Source organism: Panthera uncia, assembly GCF_023721935.1.
Source record: "Panthera uncia isolate 11264 chromosome D3 unlocalized genomic scaffold, Puncia_PCG_1.0 HiC_scaffold_8, whole genome shotgun sequence".
NCBI classification, from domain to species: Eukaryota; Metazoa; Chordata; class Mammalia; order Carnivora; family Felidae; genus Panthera; species Panthera uncia.
The window spans coordinates 81490101-81510154 of record NW_026057586.1 but is presented as its reverse complement, the minus strand read 5'-3'; the positions used below and the strand labels follow the sequence as shown (position 1 = coordinate 81510154).

The 20054-nt window shown below is 44.6% G+C and overlaps 2 protein-coding genes across 6 annotated transcripts in view; one reads left to right on the top strand and one right to left on the bottom strand.

The window, feature by feature from the left end:
* The window catches only part of RPL6 (ribosomal protein L6), a 152161-nt gene extending 143641 nt beyond the window's left edge, over positions 1–8520 (bottom strand). Inside the window, exons 1-7 of one of the 5 annotated variants that reach the window (XM_049619953.1) lie at positions 8497–8520; positions 7302–7538; positions 7108–7206; positions 5539–5682; positions 4966–5014; positions 4156–4340; positions 3244–3444 (exon numbers count right to left, since the gene is read on the bottom strand). In XM_049619953.1, coding sequence (XP_049475910.1) covers positions 3244–3444; positions 4156–4340; positions 4966–5014; positions 5539–5682; positions 7108–7206; positions 7302–7538 — 915 coding nt within the window. In that variant the 5' untranslated portion in view covers positions 8497–8520. Of the gene's footprint in view, positions 1–2981; positions 3445–3527; positions 3685–4155; positions 4341–4965; positions 5015–5538; positions 5683–7107; positions 7207–7301; positions 7539–8417 lie in introns of those variants that run through there. The other 4 variants (XM_049619951.1, XM_049619952.1, XM_049619954.1 and 1 more) reach the window with 4 other exon arrangements.
* Positions 8521–19164: 10644 nt separating this feature from the next.
* The window catches only part of PTPN11 (protein tyrosine phosphatase non-receptor type 11), an 81054-nt gene continuing 80164 nt past the window's right edge, over positions 19165–20054 (top strand). The window contains exon 1 of the mRNA XM_049619931.1: positions 19165–19392. Within this exon, the coding sequence (XP_049475888.1) occupies positions 19379–19392 (14 nt within the window). The 5' untranslated portion in view covers positions 19165–19378. The remainder of the gene's footprint in view (positions 19393–20054) is intronic.

Here is a 20054-nt window from a genome sequence, read left to right as displayed (position 1 = left end):
AAAACGAAGTCCTTTGATCCCCAAAGCTCTGACTTTAACCTCTAGTTTCCAATTGACCTGCACTCAATGGTTATTTTTTGAATGTATTATTTCACACCTTTTTCCCAAAGAAATTCCCATTTTATTTAAACGTGTTATTGTTGAGAAAGAGAGAAAGAGAGAGAACACACAAGTGGGGTAGGGGCAGAGAGAGAGAGACACAGAATCCAAAGCAGGTCCCAGGCTCTGAGCTGTCAGCACAGAGCCCGACGTGGGCTCAGGAACCACATGGTCAGACACTTTGCCACCTAGGCGCCCCAGAAATTCCCATTTTATACTTGTATAATGTATACTTGTACAATGGGGAAAGCCAGAGCATTATTGTCTGTCCTTACATGTCATTTGTACCTTGACACTATTTTTTTTGAATTATACATGGAAGAGCAGCACCGAACTCAGCACACTTACTAGAGCCGCCAACACTGGGAATCAGGCCCTAGACCTTGGTCACTACAGCTTGGGAGGCGATGTAGGCTGAATAACGGCCCCAGTGTGTCTATGGCCTAATGCCTGCCCCCCTTGTAGGTTACTTCATTTGGCAAAAGGGATTTGGCAGGTGTGACTAAGCTGCACATTTTGACATGGGGAATGTGGTAGAGCACATAGATAGATCTGGTCTTTGCCCCCGATTCCTAACACAGAGCTCTTAAAGCCCATTGAATTTCCCCAAGTGGTAGGGGTATCTTTTTTTATTGCTAAGAAGCTCCTTTAGATCATACCTGAGTTTACACTGATGAGGTGACTTACAGGATGAGACCCCAGCCTCAAGAAGGGACCAATCACCAGAAAGCCCAACTGATTATAAGGTGGGAACTTTCAGCCCTACCCAGACTTAAGGCAGGGAGGGAATGGGAGTAGTGGGCCCGGGCCTGGGGTTCGAAGCTGGGGATTATAAGGTTTGATGAACTTCTGGGTTGGTGAACACGTCAGTGTTGGAGAGGACATGCAAACTCCATGCTACTCCCCACCCTTACCTTGTGCTATAGACTTCCTCCATTTGGCTGAGTTGTATCCTTTACAATAAATTCAAGTAAGGCGCTTCCAAGTTCTGAGTCATGATAGCAAATTATTGAATCTGAGGAGGGTTGTCAAGTAGCCACATCAAAGAGGGATGACCTGGGGGTGGGAGGGGTCTCCTGCTTGTAATTGGTATCTGATGGGCCAGAGAGAAGAGTAGGCTGAAGAAACGGGCCAATCAGAGGGTCTTGTGTTGTGGCCAAGATGATTTTGGAACTGAACCTGAGTGATAAACAGCCACTGAAAGGCCGTAGCCAGAACTGACATGTTTAGATTTGTTTCAAAAATGTATCCAAGCACATAGCTATGTATCTACTCAAGAGGCTAGAATTAAAAAGATAGGGCTGGCTCAGCTCATGATCTGAGTTTGCGGGTTCAAGCCCTGCATCAGGCTCTGCACAGTATGGACTTCGGATCCTTGGTCTCCCTCTCTCTGCCCCTCCCCAACTTGCGATCTCTAGCTCTCCCTCTCAAAAAAATAAACATTAAAAAAAAAAAAAAAAAGTGAAAAAAAAAAAAGACCATCATGGGGATGTGACCTACAGCATGGTGACTATAGTTAACACTACCATATATTTGAAAGTTGCTAGATTGTGTAAATTCTCACAAAAAATTTCCTAACTACATACGGTGATGGATGGTAACCAGACTTACAGTACTGATCATTATATTGTACACCCGAATCTGTCAATTCTCTCAATTAACAAAACTGAAAATACCAAGCGCTGGCAAGGGAATGGAGTAATACACATTGTTGGTGGGATACAAAATGGAAGTCCTAGCAGTTTCTTACAAAGGTAAACGTGTTATTTACCATACAACCCAGCAATCCCGCATTTTCATCCAACAGAAATGAAAACACATCCACACAAAAACCTGTATGTGAATGCTGATGGTGGCTTTATTCACCATCTCCAGGAACTGTGAACAACCCAAAGTTGTTTGGTGGGTGAATTTTAGGGAAGTTAATACAATGATATAATGGAGCAACAAATGACTGTGAAAAACCACCGAACCATGAATATGAACAAACCGCAAAAACGTTATGCTAAGTGGCATAAGACCTTCTGCAAAAGGCAAAACTACACCTTACAGAAATTGGATGCCTGCCTGCAGCGGGAGCTGACTTTAGAAGCATGAAGGAACTTTGGTGGTGGTGATATTTACTGAACTACATAGACGTCACTGGATCGCGAATTTCACCAAATGTTAATTGCCAATTAGATCAACTTTAAAAAACACCCCACCAGGGCCATCCTTCCCTTATCTACTGCCAAAACCTCTAATCTGATGACCCCCTGTTTAGGGAGCCTGTGGAGAAATGAACCCTTTTTTAGAGACAGAGGTAGAGAATCCCAAGCAGTTTCCATGTCCAGTGTGGAACCTGAGGCAGGGCTCAATCTCACGACCTGAGCCAAAATCAAGTCAGATGCTCAACTGACTGAGCACCCAGGCACCCCTGGACACTTTTATACAGACACTAAACTGGTTCAAACCCCACAGAGGGCAGTTTGGCACAATCTATTAAAATCAAAATGCATAAATCCTTACTCAGCCAAAAATAATTCTTACCAGATACTCACTCACCTGTGTGCACACTTGAGAACTCATCTACTACTGTGTATATATTTACAAAAGATGTAAACCCAAATATCCATATAAAGGAATACTATAGCCTGTATCAGTAAAGATGGGACATTTAAAAAAAAAAATTTTTTTTTAATTTATTTTTGAGACAGAGCACAAGTGGGGGAGGGGTAGAGAGAGGAGACACAGAATCCAAAGCAGGCTCTAGGCTCCGAGCAAGCATTCAGCACAGAGCCCGATGCGGAGCTCGAACCCACAAACTGCGAGATCATGACCTGAGTTGAAGTCGGTCACCCAACCGACTGACCCACCCAGGTGCCCCCGAAGATGGGACTTTCTATGGAATGACCAAAACACACGGTTTGTCATCTGTGTAATAGTATGTACAGCATAAGGGATTTTTGGTTAAAAAAAAAAAAAAAAAAAAAAGATGGTAAATAATTATACTCATTTGCTACGTTGCTATGTATGCTTTTAAAAAACCAGATATACAAGATTGCAATGATTATGGGGGAGAAATGGGTATTACCCATTCAAAGGAAGGAAAGTTTGTGGCCTGAAGAGAAGAGCTATTTTTTGTCCACATAGCCCAGTACTGACCTGCTCGGTAATGATTGGGGAAATGTCGCTATTCCCTACTGGTGGGTGCTGGGTGGCAAGCCAGACGGTGAAGAAGGCAAGAACGCTGATCCAAACCGATGACACAGTGGAGCTTCCACTGCAGCTGGTGCCAGCCTCCCGACCCCGACTGCTCTTAGCAGAGGCCAAGATGCCACAAGCACGCAGAGTCAAACCACACCTCTGGGCAGAGAAAGATTAAAAACAAAAAAGAAAAAAAAGGCACAAGAGAGATGGATCTGTTATTTAATTAGGTTCTTTGTAAGAAATTTAGAACACCAATTTGTGAGGGTAAACTCCATTCGTGAGAGCAAACACAGAGCGGAGGTAGCCCTGAAGCTGAGGAACGGCTTTGATTTTTGGCAGAATTTGCGAGTCCACAGCTTTCTGATCAACCTTGCGCTGCTCTGTAATCTCGTATTTCTAGGGGGAAGGGAGGGAAAAAAAAGAAGATCATTTAGAAGCAGGGCACAAGTACCACACTCCAGTCCTCTCAGGAATCCTATCTCACAAATACCCAATCCCAGGGATATTTAGGATGGAATTTTAATAATCCTTTCCTTGGAGGGCTGTGAAATACAACCTGTTTCGAGTATAACAGAAATAGTAGCTCTTTTCCTTTTGTCTTTTTTAAGACATCAAGGATAAACGAGGCTGAACTCCCATTAGAACAGTAGCAGTGAATTCAGAGCTCCACGAAAACTCTCAAAAAGATTCTGAGATGAGCTCTCAACTGCCATTAAAAATTACTGAATGCAGCAGCATCTGGAACACTATCATTCCCCAGATATTTCTCATGATTTACGACTTTTCTTCATCGATTCGTAACTATATTTTCACTCCCACCCAGAGGAGCCGGAGCTATCAAAAACGAAGACAGAAAAAGCAGCTTACCTCTTTCTCCGTGTCGAAGATCTCACCTTCCTGGTGTCGGGGCTTACGCAGCTTCTTCTTCTTGAAGTAAGCATCAGTGAGGTGTTTGGGGATTTTCACATTGCTGATATCAATTTTGGTGGAGGTGGCAATGACAAATTTCTGGTGTGTTCTACGCAGAGGAACTCGATTAAGGGACAGAGGTCCTGAGGGGGGAAAAAAGCAACACGCTGAGGCAAAGAGAAAGCAAAGACTTAGGAGACAGCAGGCACTCGAACACACTGGTCAAAACCACAGGTTCCTGACAAATTTAAACTGAGTGCTGCTTTCCAGAGTGAACAGTTCACTTTTTACCTGTTTAGCAACTCCCTTTGGTTCCAAGTGGAAGACCAATTACAAGTCTGTGAGATCATTCCTTGTGGTTAACAGCCAATCATTCTGCACTTTAGGTGGCAGATACTTGGTGATATGTTGCCACACAGAACGTAAACACTTGCTTCCTCAGAACTCAGGTATACATAGGACAATGAAATAAGACACGGAACCACATAGCACTGAGAATTCCATTTAGGTGGGCACAAAAGTACACTTAAAAATGCCAAGCTTCAGGGAACCTGGATGGCTCAGTTAAGTGTCCAACTCTTGGATTTCAGTTCAGGTCATGACCTCATGGTTCCTGAGACCGAACTCTGGGTCAGGCTCTGCACTCACAGTGTGGAGCCTGCTTGGGGGGTCTCTCCCTGTGCCCCCCCCCTCAAAATAGATAAATAAATAAATGTTAAAAAAAAAATACCAAGTTTCAGAGAGTATAAAACTCAAGGATTTTCTTACCAGTCACAAGTAGCAAGCCACTGCTCAGTTGCTTCAGGAAAACCACTCTCTGTGAATTAAACAGAAATCTCAGGATTTCTGCAATTACAAATGCACTTCTGAATCAAATCATAGGCTTATAAATTTGGTAAAGGAAATTTCTCAATACGTATCTGCTCAGCAATCTTGGAAGCAACTACACCAAACTACCAACAGGGATGACCCTTGGACATGAGCAATACTTTTGGGTGCTTCTTTTTAATGAACAGCCATTACTTCTAACGCTTACTTAATATCCTTTAACTCACGAGTTCCATCCCTAGAAATCTATACAAGTACTTTCAGATACAGGGACATGGGAATCATCTATAATAAGCCCAACAGCAGGAAATGGTAATAATTTATCATACATTATGGACTAAATACGTCATGCTAGTGACTGGGCTGCTGGTCTTGTTATGGGCTACCCACCCGCCGCGAACTAGTTACTGTAGGCAAATAAAGAATCCCACCTGGAGTGTGACCCATTATAATCAAGCACCTGCGGCTCAGACACCTGAGCTGAAGCTCCACGAGCCGAGGTGTTCTGCTCACCTTGCCTCTGTGGCGCCCAGTGAGGATGATCAAAATGGTCCCAGGAGTGATGCTAGCTCGCAGTTTCCTCACATGCTGACTAAAAGGTTTTTTGCCGTGGCTCAACAGCTTCCGAGGCACATCTTCAGTAGGATAATACCTAGGCTGTAGAGAATCCACAGGTTCATCTTATTTAAACAAGCTCATCAGATTAGTAGAGCTGGTGGTCTCAGTGAAACACTTGCTACACCCTTTTCACCTACTTCAAATGCTTTATTTACACTATTACAGTTCGTTTTCACTTGTCCGTAGATACTAAATTTGGCAAAGATCAATGCTGCTTGCTCTTTCCATAGGGTGTAAAACATAGGGTGGAATCCATTTAACAGAGCTGTGTGTTCAGGCAAAGATGAAAACCATCAATCTGGGATTAAACCAAACCTGAGACTTCCATGGCAAGCTATCATACACGGTCCTAGCATTACACACTGTCCTGTGGCAGTGATTCTCAAGCTTTTCTGGGGTCCCTGACCTTAACCTAAACCGTCCTTCTCCAGAAACAACACGTCTGATGCACATTTTGGAGGTTACGAAGGAGGCATGGCTTGTTTTTCGATTCCAATTGTGTTCACATCCTCCCCATCAACATGCGTTACTCCCATTTTACCCATAAAGGGAAAAAAAAAAAAAAAACCACAGTTTACATCAAGAGCACCAGTTCACTTACTGTGAAAACAAGACCCCACACAAAGACTGCTACTAAGGGTGTGACAAGTAACTCACAATAACCTCTTGCTTTTTTTTTTTTTAATTTTTTTTAACTTTTTTTTAAATTTATTTTTGAGACAGACAGAGAGAGAGAGAGCATGAACAGGGGAGGGTCACAGGAAGAGGGAGACACAGAATCTGAAACAGGCTCCAGGCTCTGAGCTGTCAGCACAGAGCCCGACGCGGGGCTCGAACTCACGGACCGCGAGATCCTGACCTGAGCCGAAGTCAGACGCCCAACCGACTGAGCCACCCAGGCGCCCCTAACCTCTTGCTTTTACTTCAAACATTAGTACCTAACAGAAAAACCAGCTCACAAAAAAACTGTGACCAGGAATCAAAGCGCCACTCTCTCTCTGGGGCAGTAATTTCCAACTGTGATGACTGTAATACATCTGGGCATGTTTCCACAATGAAAACTGCAGAGCAAACACTGAGAAAGAGTCGGGTCTTGTGGGTGGTTAAAGAGGAGCCAAGAAACCGTGCTCTGGTCCGCAAATGCTCTCTAGGCCTAGCAGCATCCTAGGCTTCGGGCCTCAATTCTCACAACAACCCCGCGAGGCAAACCTTCATTCCCATTTTGCAGGCGAAGAAACCGAAGCACAGAAGAGTCAATTAATTAATTAATCAATATCTGCTTAAGTAATATCAGTTATTAATATCTAATTAATATCTACTTAATTGATATCAAACAACCAATGTTTAAGGTCCAAAAGTTTACAAATGTTTGTAAGGCCAGAATCCTCCATTAGTAATTCTCCGGTAGGTAAACACACACACACAAAAAAAACCCTCCCACCATTCAAATCTTCCAAATCTTACCATTTTGCGAAGTTTAACCACTCGGGTACCACCATTCTTGTCACCACCAACTGGTTTTGTGACAGTAGCAAGAACCTTCTCCTTCTTTTTCTTTTCAATCTATCAGGACACAAATGCGTCAAAGTCAGAGGCAGACCAACATTCCTCAGGTTAAGAATGGGAAGTGATGCTCAGTGACTCCCCTCATCCCTTACCCTGGATTTAGCTGCTGAATACTTCCTCTTGTACATGGCCTTTCTCGAATACATAGCCGATCGGGAATACCTGCCAATTCCTCTGACTAGGACAGGGTTTCGGCTGCAGTGGGGCTTCCCCTTCTTTGGCGTTTTAGCCTTGGGGCTACCCTTCTTAACCTTGCCACCAGCATCAGCCTTCTTGGCTTCAGGTTTCTTCTCCTTAGCATCCGGCTTCTCAGCTTTTTCGCCCGCCATCTAGCAATACACAGATTAAAAAGAAAGGCATTTCACCAACTACCTTATAACAAAACAGTATCTAAACTGGACACTGATAGGCTTCCGAGGGGAGGGACCCTCACTTTCTCTGTCCAAGTACCTCTAACGTTCTTTCATGCCTCCCCTATAAGATAGGTCTTCCTCCAAAACCACACACATCTGCAACAACCGTCATAATGGTTAATTTTTGGGTTGTCTCCCGAATACGCTACAACCTTTTTTTTTTTTTTTTTTTTAATTTGAAGAAATCTTACATCTGTTTGCTAAATATTTAGTGGTCAAAAGTCCCCATTCCATTATTTCACCATTACTGTTCTGGGAACTAGAAATCTGACAAATAAATCCCCACAGCTATGAAGCAGCGACGCTGGACCCTGAAACCGTTCGCGTCCAGAGCTTTTGCTCTTTTCAGACTACTGTCTCATTCGAGAAATTCGGCTTAGGAGATGAGGACACAGACACATTCAGCGCACACTCAGGCCAGGCTGAAAAGAAGCGCAAAGCCAACAGGCGACTTCCGGGCGCGGACGTGGGAAGAAGGAAAAGCAGCATTTGGCCTCGGCTCCAAATCCCAACGTGGCTCAGACAAACTCAGCGGCGTCTTTTCGAACCCGAACCCGGGATTCCAGAGCGCGCGCTGTCCCCATGCTCCCCGAGGCCCCACTATTCCGCTACGGATCCCCAGAGGGGTCCAGTATCCCCAGCCCAGGAGGGTGGCGAGCAGCCGGAGTTCCGGAGCCTCTACGGCATCCCACCTCAACCTCTTCGTGCCCCTATCCAAACCCAGGCGAGAAAAATGAAGCGTCTGGGAGGCCTCTCAGTTGGCCCCGAGCATGTTCGACCCCTGCAGGTGCCTACTTGATTCCTTCTCGGTTCGGATGGTGAAGGATTAGGGATCCTGAAATCTAGTCTCGCAGAGAAGGCCCGCCATACTTACCTTGCAAGATGGGAAAGAGAACTAAGATCCCGGCTTCCGGTCTATAAGGAATCACGGGAGTTGTTGAGCCTCACTTCCTTCCGGAGCTGGGGCATTATGGGAAGTGTAGTTTCCCCTCCTTTGACAGTGCTACTGTGGAGAGCTAGGTGTCCTTATAACAGGCAAAAAGCAAGGAACGTTTTGAAAATGTTTCACTTTATAGACCAACAAAATTCTCAAAATACTTCTGGAAGCCGACGTTACAACGTTTTATTTTGCTTACTAAGGACATTAGAAAAGACTTCCATTTTCAATATAAGAGAGAGAGAGAGACGAAAGACCAAATCTCCAAGTAAAGTGAAATCTTTCCCATGAAAAGCTAACTGGAAACCTTACACAGACATTTTCTCCGAAGTTGACTTAAAGTCCATATCCCCTAATTAGACTATAGACTATGCTCAATGGTGAGAGTCAGGGAAGCCAGAATTCAAAATGAATAAAATAGCAGTGCCTGGCTGACTAGTCGATGGAGCTTGTGACTCTTGATCTCGGGGTGGTGAGTACCAGTCCCACCCTGAATATAGAGATTACTTAAAAATAAAATCTTAAAAGGGGCGCCTCGGTGGCTCAGTCAGTTAAGCCTCCCAGGACGGCTCAGGTCATGATCTCGCGGTTTGCAGGCTCGATCTCTCGCGGTTTGCCCCACATCTGGCTCTCTGCTGTCACCACAGAGCCCGCTTCAGATCCTTGTTCCCCCTCTCCGTACTCCTCCCCTGCTTGCGCGGTCTCTCTCTCAAATATAAATAAACATTTAAAAATAGTAATAAAACCCCTAAAAAAAACTTAAAAAATAAGATGAATAAAATATATTCCTGCTCTCAAAGAACGCTCATTCAAAGGAATAACAAGTAGAAAAAATAAATAATTATAAGCTATTTCTTCCTGGAGGTTTAAGAAGGTTCTGCAAAAAGTTGGGTCTTGTGTTGGATTTGGCAGAATAAATACAAATTTAGCAGATCAAAGTGGTAATTGGAAGAATAAATGCAAGAGGTACAGAGGCATATAAGAACATAGTTGTTCATCCCTTCCACAAAAATTTCTGGCTACTTTGCACTTCATTTCTTTTCTTTTTGAAGTTTTATTTTACTTTATTTCATTTATTAAAGTGTAGTTGACACATAATGTTACATTAGTTTCAGGTTTCTTCATTTCTAAAATGAGGGTAACAATATTACCAGCCTCACAGGGGTGTTGGGAAGATTAAATAAATTTCTATACACAAAATCACTAAGAACAGTATTTGATGCATGATAAGTGCTAGATAAATGTTAGTTCTTGTTGCCATCACCCCCCATCACCTCCACTGTACGCACCACTGTCATTATCATCATCATCAACATAGTTGTTAATGAGATCCTACTATGTGCCAAGTATTCTGCTAAAGATTATGCACCAGGGATAATAAAAGCAATATTGTGGGGGTACCTGGGTGGCTCAGTCAGTTAAACGACTGATTTCAGCTCAGGTCACGATCTCATGGCTCGTGAGTTCAAGCCCCAAGTCACACTCTGTGCTGACAGCTCAGAGCTTGGAGCCAGCTTCAGATTCTATGTCTCCCTCTCTCTCTCCCCTCTCCTGCTCGTATTCTGTCCGTCTGTCTCTCTCTCTCAAATAAACATTAAAAAAACAAAACAAAACTGGACATGACTCATCCCCTAAGGTGGGTTCAGTTCCCCACTCCCCCTTAAAAAAAAAAAAGAACAATACAATATTTTATACTACATGGTTAGAGCTGCGTTATGTGCCTTGCTTTATTTCATGTAATCCTCTCAACAACTTACGAAGGATACTCTTATGAGGCATCTGGGGCTCAAAGAGGTTAAGTAAGTTGTTCATAACATGGATCTGATTTCAGAAATTGCGCTTTTAACCATCCTCTGTAAAGATTAAAGAGATAACTAATGAAGATGAATAAGAGAGTTCTTTGCTCATATTAGAATTAAGAATAAGAATACTCAGTACATTGGCAAAATAAAATATTGTATCTTATAATTTTTTACTGTATCAAAGCCCTTAAGGCAACATGTACATTTTCGTGACACCTTTTGGCTTGAATTTTTCCAGTTCTCTTTCATTTGTTTGTTACTGGTGGCTAGAGCTTTTCACCCTGATTTTCTTTGAATTAAAAAAAAAAAAATTCTTTTAACGTTTCTTTATTTTTGACCGAGAGAGCATGAGAACAACAGAGAGAGTGAGAGGGAGACACAGAACTTGAAGCAAGCTCCAGGCCCTGAGCTGTCAGCCCAGAGCTGGACGCAGGGCTCAAACTCACAAACCGCGAGACCGTGGCCTGAGCTGAAGTCCGACGCTGAACCACCCAGGCCCCCTGTCACTTTGGTTTTCTTCAGATCCAAATCACCTGCTTTGTGGCTGTGTCCTTGGGAATCATGTAGTTTTTTCTCATTCTGATTGACTGAAGATACAAGTATGGTAATCACATGTCTCTGAAGGCCTCAGAGATTTCAGTGGAAACTTTCAGACTACAGTGAATGCAGGTTGGCTATGCTTGCTGAAACATGTGATTCTAAACGTGTCTGCCTTCTGCACAAATTAAGGATTAGTGTGATCCTAATAGGCTGTGTTTTATGCCAGTTTAGGATTATTCACTGTCCAGGCCTGTAATATTCTCAAGGAAATCTTGGGCACTGCTCTTTTTTTGAGAATGGAAACGTCAGCAGTTTTATTTGTTTAGTTTCCTGAGCAAAACACCTCCCAGAAACACCTACTTCAGAAAATGTATCAGAATGAATGAGTGCAGAGGTGCTCACCGGAGTTCCTTGGAAATTGGCAATCTCCGGGGCGCCTGGGTGGCTCAGGCGGTTAAGTGTCTGACTTCAGCTCAGGCTGTGATTTTGTGTTTGTGAGTTCAAGCCCTGCATTGGGCTCTGTGCTGACAGCTTGGAGCCTGCTTCGGATTCTGTGTGTCTCTCTCTCTGCCCCTCCCTGGCTTGTACTCTCTCTCAAAAAATAAACGTTAAAAAAACGTTTGTTTAATTGACAATCTCAGAAACTTTTACCTAGTAAATGTACCAAAGTATTTGTTAAGTTGCCTGCCGTTGAAATAAAAACATAAATGAACCCCCTCTTGTGTTTCATTATGGTACTGCAAAATCTATTGTTCATTACTTGGGCAAAATTTTTATCAAAGGAGACATTTTTGCAGACACTAAACCATTTTAAGCCTCAGGGCAACCTCCCTGGGAAGTAGGAATTTAAGATGAAAGAGGGGCGCCTGGCTGGCTCATTCGGTGGAGCTTGTGACTCGATCTCAGGATCCTCAGTTCCAGTCCCACGTTGGGTGTAGAGATTATTTAAAAAAGAAAATCTTAAAAAAAAAAAAAAAGAAAAAAGAACTGAAGCTCATTTACAATAAATGATTTATCAGGGGCGCCTGGGTGGCTCAGTCGGTTAAGCTTCTGACTTCAGCTCAGGTCATGAACTCACGGTTGGGGAGTCCAAGCCTTGAGTAGCTCCTTCGGGCTGACAGTGCAGAACCTGCTTGGGATTCCCAATCTCTGTCTTTCCCTTCCTCTCTCCCTGCCCCTCCTCCTCTGTCCGCCCCTCCTGCACACATGTGCTTGCTCTCCCTCTCAAAATAAATAAACTTGAAACAAATAAATAAAATAAATGATTTATCCAACGTCACGCCCTGACATTGAACCCTACTTCTTTGTGTCACGGAAAGACAAAAAAGCAGCAGGCAGTTATGCTGCAGAGAAGGTGCTGACCTTGAAACCTGGAGCTCACTTGCTATGTGATCTTATGATAGGCTTCCTCGCATGAGTTTTCTTATTTATAAAATGGAAATGATATTGACAACATTGATAATACCTCCCTAGTAAGTGTTAATGTTGAGGTCAACATAGTGATTCACTCGTTCACTCAATAGTTTTCTCATAAGAAAGTTCACGGAGGGGCCCCCGGCTGGCTCAGTCAGCGGACCATGCCACCCTTGATCTCAGGGTTGTAAGTTTGAGCCCCACACAGGGTGTAGAAATTCCTTAAAAATAAAACCTTTAAAAAAAAAAAAAAAAAAAGATGGGGATGGGAGCCTGGGTGGCTCAGTCGGTTGAGCGTCCAACTTCAGCTCAGGTCATGATCTCTCAGTTTGGGGATTTGAGCCCCGCGTGGGGTTCTGTGCTGACAGCTCAGAGCCTGGAGCCTGCTTCAAAAACAAACATTAAAAAATTAAAAAACAAAACAAAACAAAACACACGGGGCACCTGGGTAGCTCAGTCGGTTAACCCTCTGACTCTTGGTTTCAGCTCAGTTCGTCTTGTGGTTCGTGAGTTCAGGTGGGGCTCTGCACTGCGGACAGGGATTCTCTCTCTCTGCCCCACCCCCTCCCTCTCTCTCAAAATAAATAAATAAGCTTTAATTTTTTTTTAAGTTTAGTTTTTTGAGAGAGACAGAGAGCGAGTGGGGGAGGGGCAAAGGGAGTGAAGGAGACAGAGAATCCCAAGCAGGTTCCACACTATCAGCGCAGAGCCCAAAGTGGGGCTCGAACCCACACACTGTGAGATCATGATCTAAGCTGAAACCAAGAGTTGGACGCTTAACCGACAGAGCCACCCAAGTGCCCCTAAATTTTTTTTCATGTTTATTTATTTTTGTGAGAGAGAGAGAGAGAGAGACAGAGCGCGAGTGGGGGAGGGGCAGAGAGAGAGGGAGACGCAGAATCCAAAGCAGGCTCCAAGCTCTGAGCTGTCAGCTCACAGCCCGATGTGGGGCTTGAACCCATGGACCACAAGATCATGACCAGAGCCAAAGTCTGACACTCGACTGACTGAGCCACCCAGGTGCCCCTCTTTTTAAAAGCATTTTTATTATTTTTTTTTAGTTAAAAATTTTTAAATCAAAATGAATAAATAAACTTAAAAAAATAAGCAAGTTCATGGAACACTACTTTCAGTGCGACTCCTCACCCCTGAAACCTTAGAAATAATTTGCATGCCCATTAACACACAAATTGACTGTAAATGTATATCCATTCCACAGAATATTATGCAGCTATGAGAAAGCATGACTTACATCTAAATGTGCTGTCCAATATAGTACCATTAGCCAAATGTGGTTATGGAGCATTGGAGATGTAGCCAGTTCAGATTGAGATGTGCTATAAGGGTAAAATACTGGACTTTGAAGGCTTAACAAGAAAAAAAGAATGTAAGCTAACTCATTAATGTTTTCTATTTATTGATTATATGTTGAATGATAATATCGTGAGACATTGAGTTACACATTTGCACGGATTTCATCTGTTTTTACTTTTTAAAAATTTTTTATTTATTTACTTATATATTTTTAGGTAGGCTCAACACCCAAGGTGGTGCCTGAACTCATGACCCTGCGATCAAGAATCACATGCTCTACTTGGGGCGCCTGGGTGGCTCAGTCGGTTGAGCGTCAGACTTCGGCTCAGGTCACCATCTCACGGTTCATGAGTTCGAGCCCCGCGTCGGGCTCTGGGCTGATGGCTCAGAGCCTGGAGCCTGCTTCCAATTCTGTGTCTCCCTCTCTCTCTGCCCCTCCCCCGTTCATGCTCTGTCTCTCTCTGTCTCAAAAATAAATAAACATTAAAAAAAAATTAAAAAAGAAAAAAAAAAAAGAATCACATGCTCTACCAACTGAGCCAGTCAGGCACCCCTCCTTTTCCTTTTTTAAATGTGAATACTATAGTCTTTAATATTACATATATGGCTCAGATTATATTGTATTGAATACTATGCTGGTCTAGGGATATTCATGATATATTAAGAGAAAAAGTTATGATATGTCTTTGTGATTATATATGCATATATATTCACATACTTAATATGATATACATATTATGAATCCATGAATACAGACACATATTATGAACTCATTTAAAAAATTGGTGGCTCAGTTGGTTAAGCATCCGACTTTGGCTCATATCATGATCTCATGGTTTGTGAGTTCGAGTACCGTGTCGGGCTCTGTGCTGACAGCTCGGAGCCTGGAGCCTGCTTCAGATTCTGTGTCTCCCTTTCTCTCTGCTCCTTCTCTGCTCTCACTCTGTCTGTCTTTCTATCTCTCAAAAATAAACATTAAAAGACATTTTTAAAAAATAGGGGCACCTGGGTGACTCAGTCAGTTAAGCATCTGACTTTGGGTCAGTTCATGAGCTTGAGGCTCGTGAGTTCAAGCCCTGCACCAGTTTCCAAGCTGACGGTACAGAGCCTGCTTGGAATTCTCTCTCCCTCTCTCTCTCTCTGCCCCTCCCCTGCTTTCATGCTCTCTCTCTCAAAATGAGTAAAACTTAAAAAAAATAAATAAAATAGAAAAAAAATCCCTATATGTTATGTATGTGAGTGTAGGTGTGGGATGTATGTGTGTGTGTTTGTATAGGGATAGAGAAAAGTGGAAGTGTAATACCAAATTATTAACACTGGTGGGGGTGGAGTAGGGAATATATATACATTGAGGAGCAGGGAAAACTATTTTTATTTGGCTTGTTGTAAGGAATTTGTATTGCTTTTGTAGTTGAGAAAGAAATAGGGGAGCCTGGGTGGCTCAGTCGGTTGGTCGTCCGACTTCGGCTCAGGTCATGATCTTGCAGTCTGTGAGTTTGAGCCCTGCGTTGGGCTCTGTGCTGACAGCTCGGAGCCTGGAGCCTGCTTCAGATTCTGTGTCTCCCTCTCTCTCTGCCCCTCCCCTGCTCATGCTCGGTCTCTCTCTGTCTCAAAAATAAATAAAAACATTAAAAAATATATTTTTTTTACAAAAAGAGAAAGAAATAAAAATAAAGTATCTCTAAATGAGTACTTTTCTTTTTTTAAAGTTTATTTATTTGTTTTTGAGAGTTAAAGCACGAGGGGGTGAGGGGCAGAAAGAGAGGGAGAGATGGAGAGAGAGAGTATACCAAGCAGGCTCCACACTGTCAGGGTTGACCCGGGGCTCAAACTCACAAACCATGAGCAAAAGTCAGACACTTAACCGACTGAACCAGCCAGGTGCCCCAGATATTTCTTTTTAATTTTTCCTAAGTGAATATTTCTTTTCTATTTAAATTTTTAGTTTAAAATTTATTTATTTATTTTGAGAGAGACAGAGCACAAGTAGGGGAGGGGCAGAGGGAGGGAGAGAGAGAATCCCAAAGTGGGCCCGAACCCGGGAAACCATGAGATCATTACCTGAGCCGAAACCAAGAGTCGGATGCTCAACTGACCGAGCCACCCAGGCACCCCTAAATGAACATTTCTTAAGCCTGTTCTAAGCCAGGCACTGTAATAGGCTCTGGGCATATCAAAAGGAAGAAGGGGACTCCTGGCTCACTCAGTTTTTGTGAAACATGCAACTCTTGATCTCAGGGTTAGGAGTTCAAGCCCCATATTGGGCATGGAGCCTACTTAAAAAAATAAAATAAAATAAAGATGAAGAAGACAAAGACTTTGTTCTAAAAGGAACTCATAGTCCAGGGGAAGAGACAGAAGAATCAACCAACAATGATGTTAAACTGTGTTAAGGGCCTATAGAGGGATGAATAGGCAGCCCCCATAGGGGAGGGGGGGGTCTCTATTTTATACTCAGGAAGTGGTTTTGGGGGGTGTGCAAAGAATGTTTCTTGGAGAAGCTGATTGAATGAGAGTTGAATTTTGTCTGATGCTTAGTTTTCCAGATGGAGATGGGTTTAAAGGGTGTTCCAGACAGAAGGAACTAAATTTAGGAAGACAGGATGCAAGAAACAGCAAGAGGCCTCTGGAAACTGCCAGATTATGTGAGGGAGTGGGAGTAAATGGAGCTGAACAGGTGGGCATGGTTCATATTTAGAAGGGCCTGATGTGCTAATGGAAGGTTTTCATTCCTAGTGCTAAAGTCTTTGAACTCCCTCATAGCACAGAATGACATGATTAGGTTTGTATTCCTGAAAGATCATTCCAGCTGCAGAGTGTCCAGAATATAGGGAAGACTGGGGAAGCAATGGTTTCTGCATTCCAAGAGCTTACAGTTTACTTTGGAAAAGAGACAAATGATAACCAGCATTTGTCAAGTACTTATGTGACTGGCACTAAGCACTTTATAAAAAACAAATCTTTAATGCTTCACCACCTACCTATGTTGTTCCCTCCATTTTACAAGAGAAGGAAACGGAGATACGGAGAAGTCAAATGACTTACTTATGGACACCCAGGCAGGAAGGTTGAGCTTTGGAATCAAGAATTTAACCCCCATATGACACTGTATCTTAGCTTTATAGTGGACTGTGTTCAGTTCTAAGCTAGGATAGGTGTCTTGGGGACCATCTGACCTGGACTGGGAGAATCAGGTAAGTCTTCCCAACCCAGAGGAGATGACTTCTAGTCTGAGATCTGAGGAGTAGACTAGAGTTAATGAGGAATGAGGCCAGAAAGAACCCTCTAGGAAGAGAGAGCAGATTGTTTAAAGGCCCCGTGAGCTGGGAAAGAACATGGTATATTGAGGAGAGCCAAAAGTCACTCAGCAAGCCTGGGTCATAGAGGGGTGGGAAGAAGGGTTGGTAAAAAAAGCAGGGACCAGACTAGGTAGGTTAAAAATTTTTGTGACTTCATCCTAGAAACAGTGAATAGCCATTGAGGTACTCAATGTAGGGAGTGACTAGTTTTGCATTTTAGATTACTCTGGCTATTATCCAAAGGATGGGCTGGAAAGAGCAAATCTGCAGGCCTAAGATCAGCTAGAGTGTTGTTCGAGTCATCTAGGAGGCCAGGACTTAGGGGGTCTGGAAAGAAACAGGTTGGACAACTGCTTGTTGAAGGCCTATGACCTAAATTAAACTGACGTATATTAAAGACAAATTTTATAAGGATTTTTTTTCCATATCACCAAGGCTGAAACAGAACACTATAAAAGAGTTCTCTGTATAGAAATGGGGAGGGGAACATTGGGAGGAAATAAGAAGATTTTGAAGCTACGTAGATGTGGGTTTGAATTCTGACTCTGCCACTTACTACATCTGTGACCTTTTATGAGTCAGAAGGGCCATCATCAGGGAAAAGCTCTACCCTCTCATTCTGGTCTGAGCCACCATCATCTCTAGCCTGGAATATTACAGTATGTTAGTATTCTGAACTAGTCTGCTTCCAGACTTGCCCTCTTGATCTGATTCTAAATTTTTTTTTTTTCAACTCTTTTTATTTATTTTTGGGACAGAGAGAGACATAGCATGAACGGGGGAGGGGCAGAGAGAGAGGGAGACACAGAATCGGAAACAGGCTCCAGGCTCCGAGCCATCAGCCCAGAGCCTGACGCGGGGCTCGAACTCACGGACCGCGAGATTGTGACCTGGCTGAAGTCGGACGCTTAACCGACTGCGCCACCCAGGCGCCCCCTCTTGATCTGATTCTAATAGAGTACCCTTACTTTATTACTTTTACTTTTTTTTTTTTTAAGTTTATTCATTTTTGAGAGACAGATAGAGACAGAGCATGAGTGGGGGAGCGGCAAAGAGAGAGGGAGACACAGAATCTGAAGCAGGCTCCAGGCTCGGAGCTGTCAGCACAGAGCCCGCCATGGGGCTTAAACCCACAAACCACGAGATCATGACCTGAGCCAAAGTCAGACGCTTAACCAGCTGAGCCACCCAGGCACCCCTATTACTTTCATTTTTAAAACAGGGATTATAGTCCTTCTCTATTGAAAAATCTTTCAACGACTCTCTATTTTACTGTTCATTTAATAGCCTGTAGGACCCGAGATCATTTCTATCTTGTTCTCACCTCATCTCCTACTGCTCCCTCTTCACCCCTCGCACCTCCTTCTGTGCCCCAGCCAGAGACCTCTTCATAGTTTTTGGAATATAGGAGGCAGCCTGTTGCCTCAGGGATTTTGCACTTGGCTCTCCCTGTGCTTGAAATGCTATTCGCCTGAATTATTCCCACTGACTGCTCCAGGATCAGATCTTTGCTCAAGTTGTCATCCTCAGTGAAGACTTACCTAACTATCCTATTTAAAATGATAATATAAAGGGGTATGGAGAAAAGACAGGAAAGGAAGATGGAAGTACAGTATTGTCTTGAGTATTTTAGCAGAGATTGTCTTTCCAGTTCACCACTGTATCCCCATAGTTTAAAACTATGGACACCCAGACAGAAAATATTCAACAAATGTTTAACTATAATGATAATCCAGCTAACAATTACAAAGCACTTATTAAATAGGCCAGGGTTAGTCCTAAGCATTTTGCGTATTTAATTGAAGATAATCCTACGAAGAGAATACAATTATAGTACTACCTTCATTTTACAGAAATGAAGAAATGGAGAAAAGTGAAGCTCAGAGACTCAACAACTGAGGCTCAGCAACTTTCCTAAGGTTACACAGCTAAAAAGTGGAGCGGCGATTTGTGGAACGAAATGAATGAAACTCGGTTTGGCAGTCAGTGCAGGGAAGTGACACGGTGGGAGCGGATGCAACCGGTTCGTGGGAGTGAGCCCCGCAGTGAGGACGCCACGCGCACCTTGCAGCCCAGGTCCAAAGGAGGGTGAAGGGGCTTCGGGAAATGAGTCGCGGCGGCTCCATCGAGCCTACGAACCGCTATTACCAGCCGCTGCTCAGTCCCGGGCGCCCTGGGAGCAGGAAGTGGCGGCGGGCGTCGCGCGGGGTGACGTCACGGCGGCGCCGGCGGCGATAGGCGGGGGAGGAGGAGGAGGAGCGAACCGGGTTTGGGGGGCGGCTGCACAGTCTCCGGGATCCCCAGGCCTGGAGGGGGGTCTGCGCGCGGCCGGCTGGCTCTGCCCCCCGTCCGGTCCCGAGCGGGCCTCCCTCGGGCCAGCCCGATGTGACCGGGCCCAGCGGAACCTGAGTAAGGAGCGGGTCCGTCGCGGAGCCGGAGGGCGGGAGGAACATGACATCGCGGAGGTGAGGAGCCCCGAGGGCCCGGCCCGGGCCTCGGCCCGGCCCCCGCCGCTTTCGATCAGCCCCGCCCGGGAGGGGGCGCCCCGGCCGGGGTTCGGACTCCCGCCGGGGGTCGTGGGGGCAGGCTCTCTCCCAACTTCTAGTCCTCCCTGGGCCGGGGGGCCCGGCGCCACCGTGCCCCCACCTCTCGGGTCCCCATTCATTTCCTGCCTCCCCGAGTTCCGGCTCCCTCAGCCCTGGGGATGCCCGTCAGGACGGGGGCAGGTAGAGCCGCCCGGGGAACCGCGGACGCCAGCGGCCCGGCTCAGCGCCGCATTCCTGACCCATTGCCTCATGAGAATTGCCTCATGGTGATTCCGAAATAACCCCGCTCACTTGGGGAGGCTCCTCGGCCCGGGACGCGGGAGGGGAGAGGAGGGAGTTGCGCGGGGCCAGGCCCCCGACTGTCGAGCCGCTCTGGGTCACTGCCTCTCGCGCGCGTTTGGGGGCTTCACTCAGGAACTTGACCCCTCTTTGTGGCTCTTTGCACCTCCTTTCTCCCCCACGCCTCACGTGCCAGAAGTGGAAAAACTGACTGTATCTGCTGCTATTAGAAGTATTTCCTTCCTCCGCGGTCTTCGCTTTGGGAGATGGGAGGGAAGGGAGCTGTATCTGTAGTTAATCCT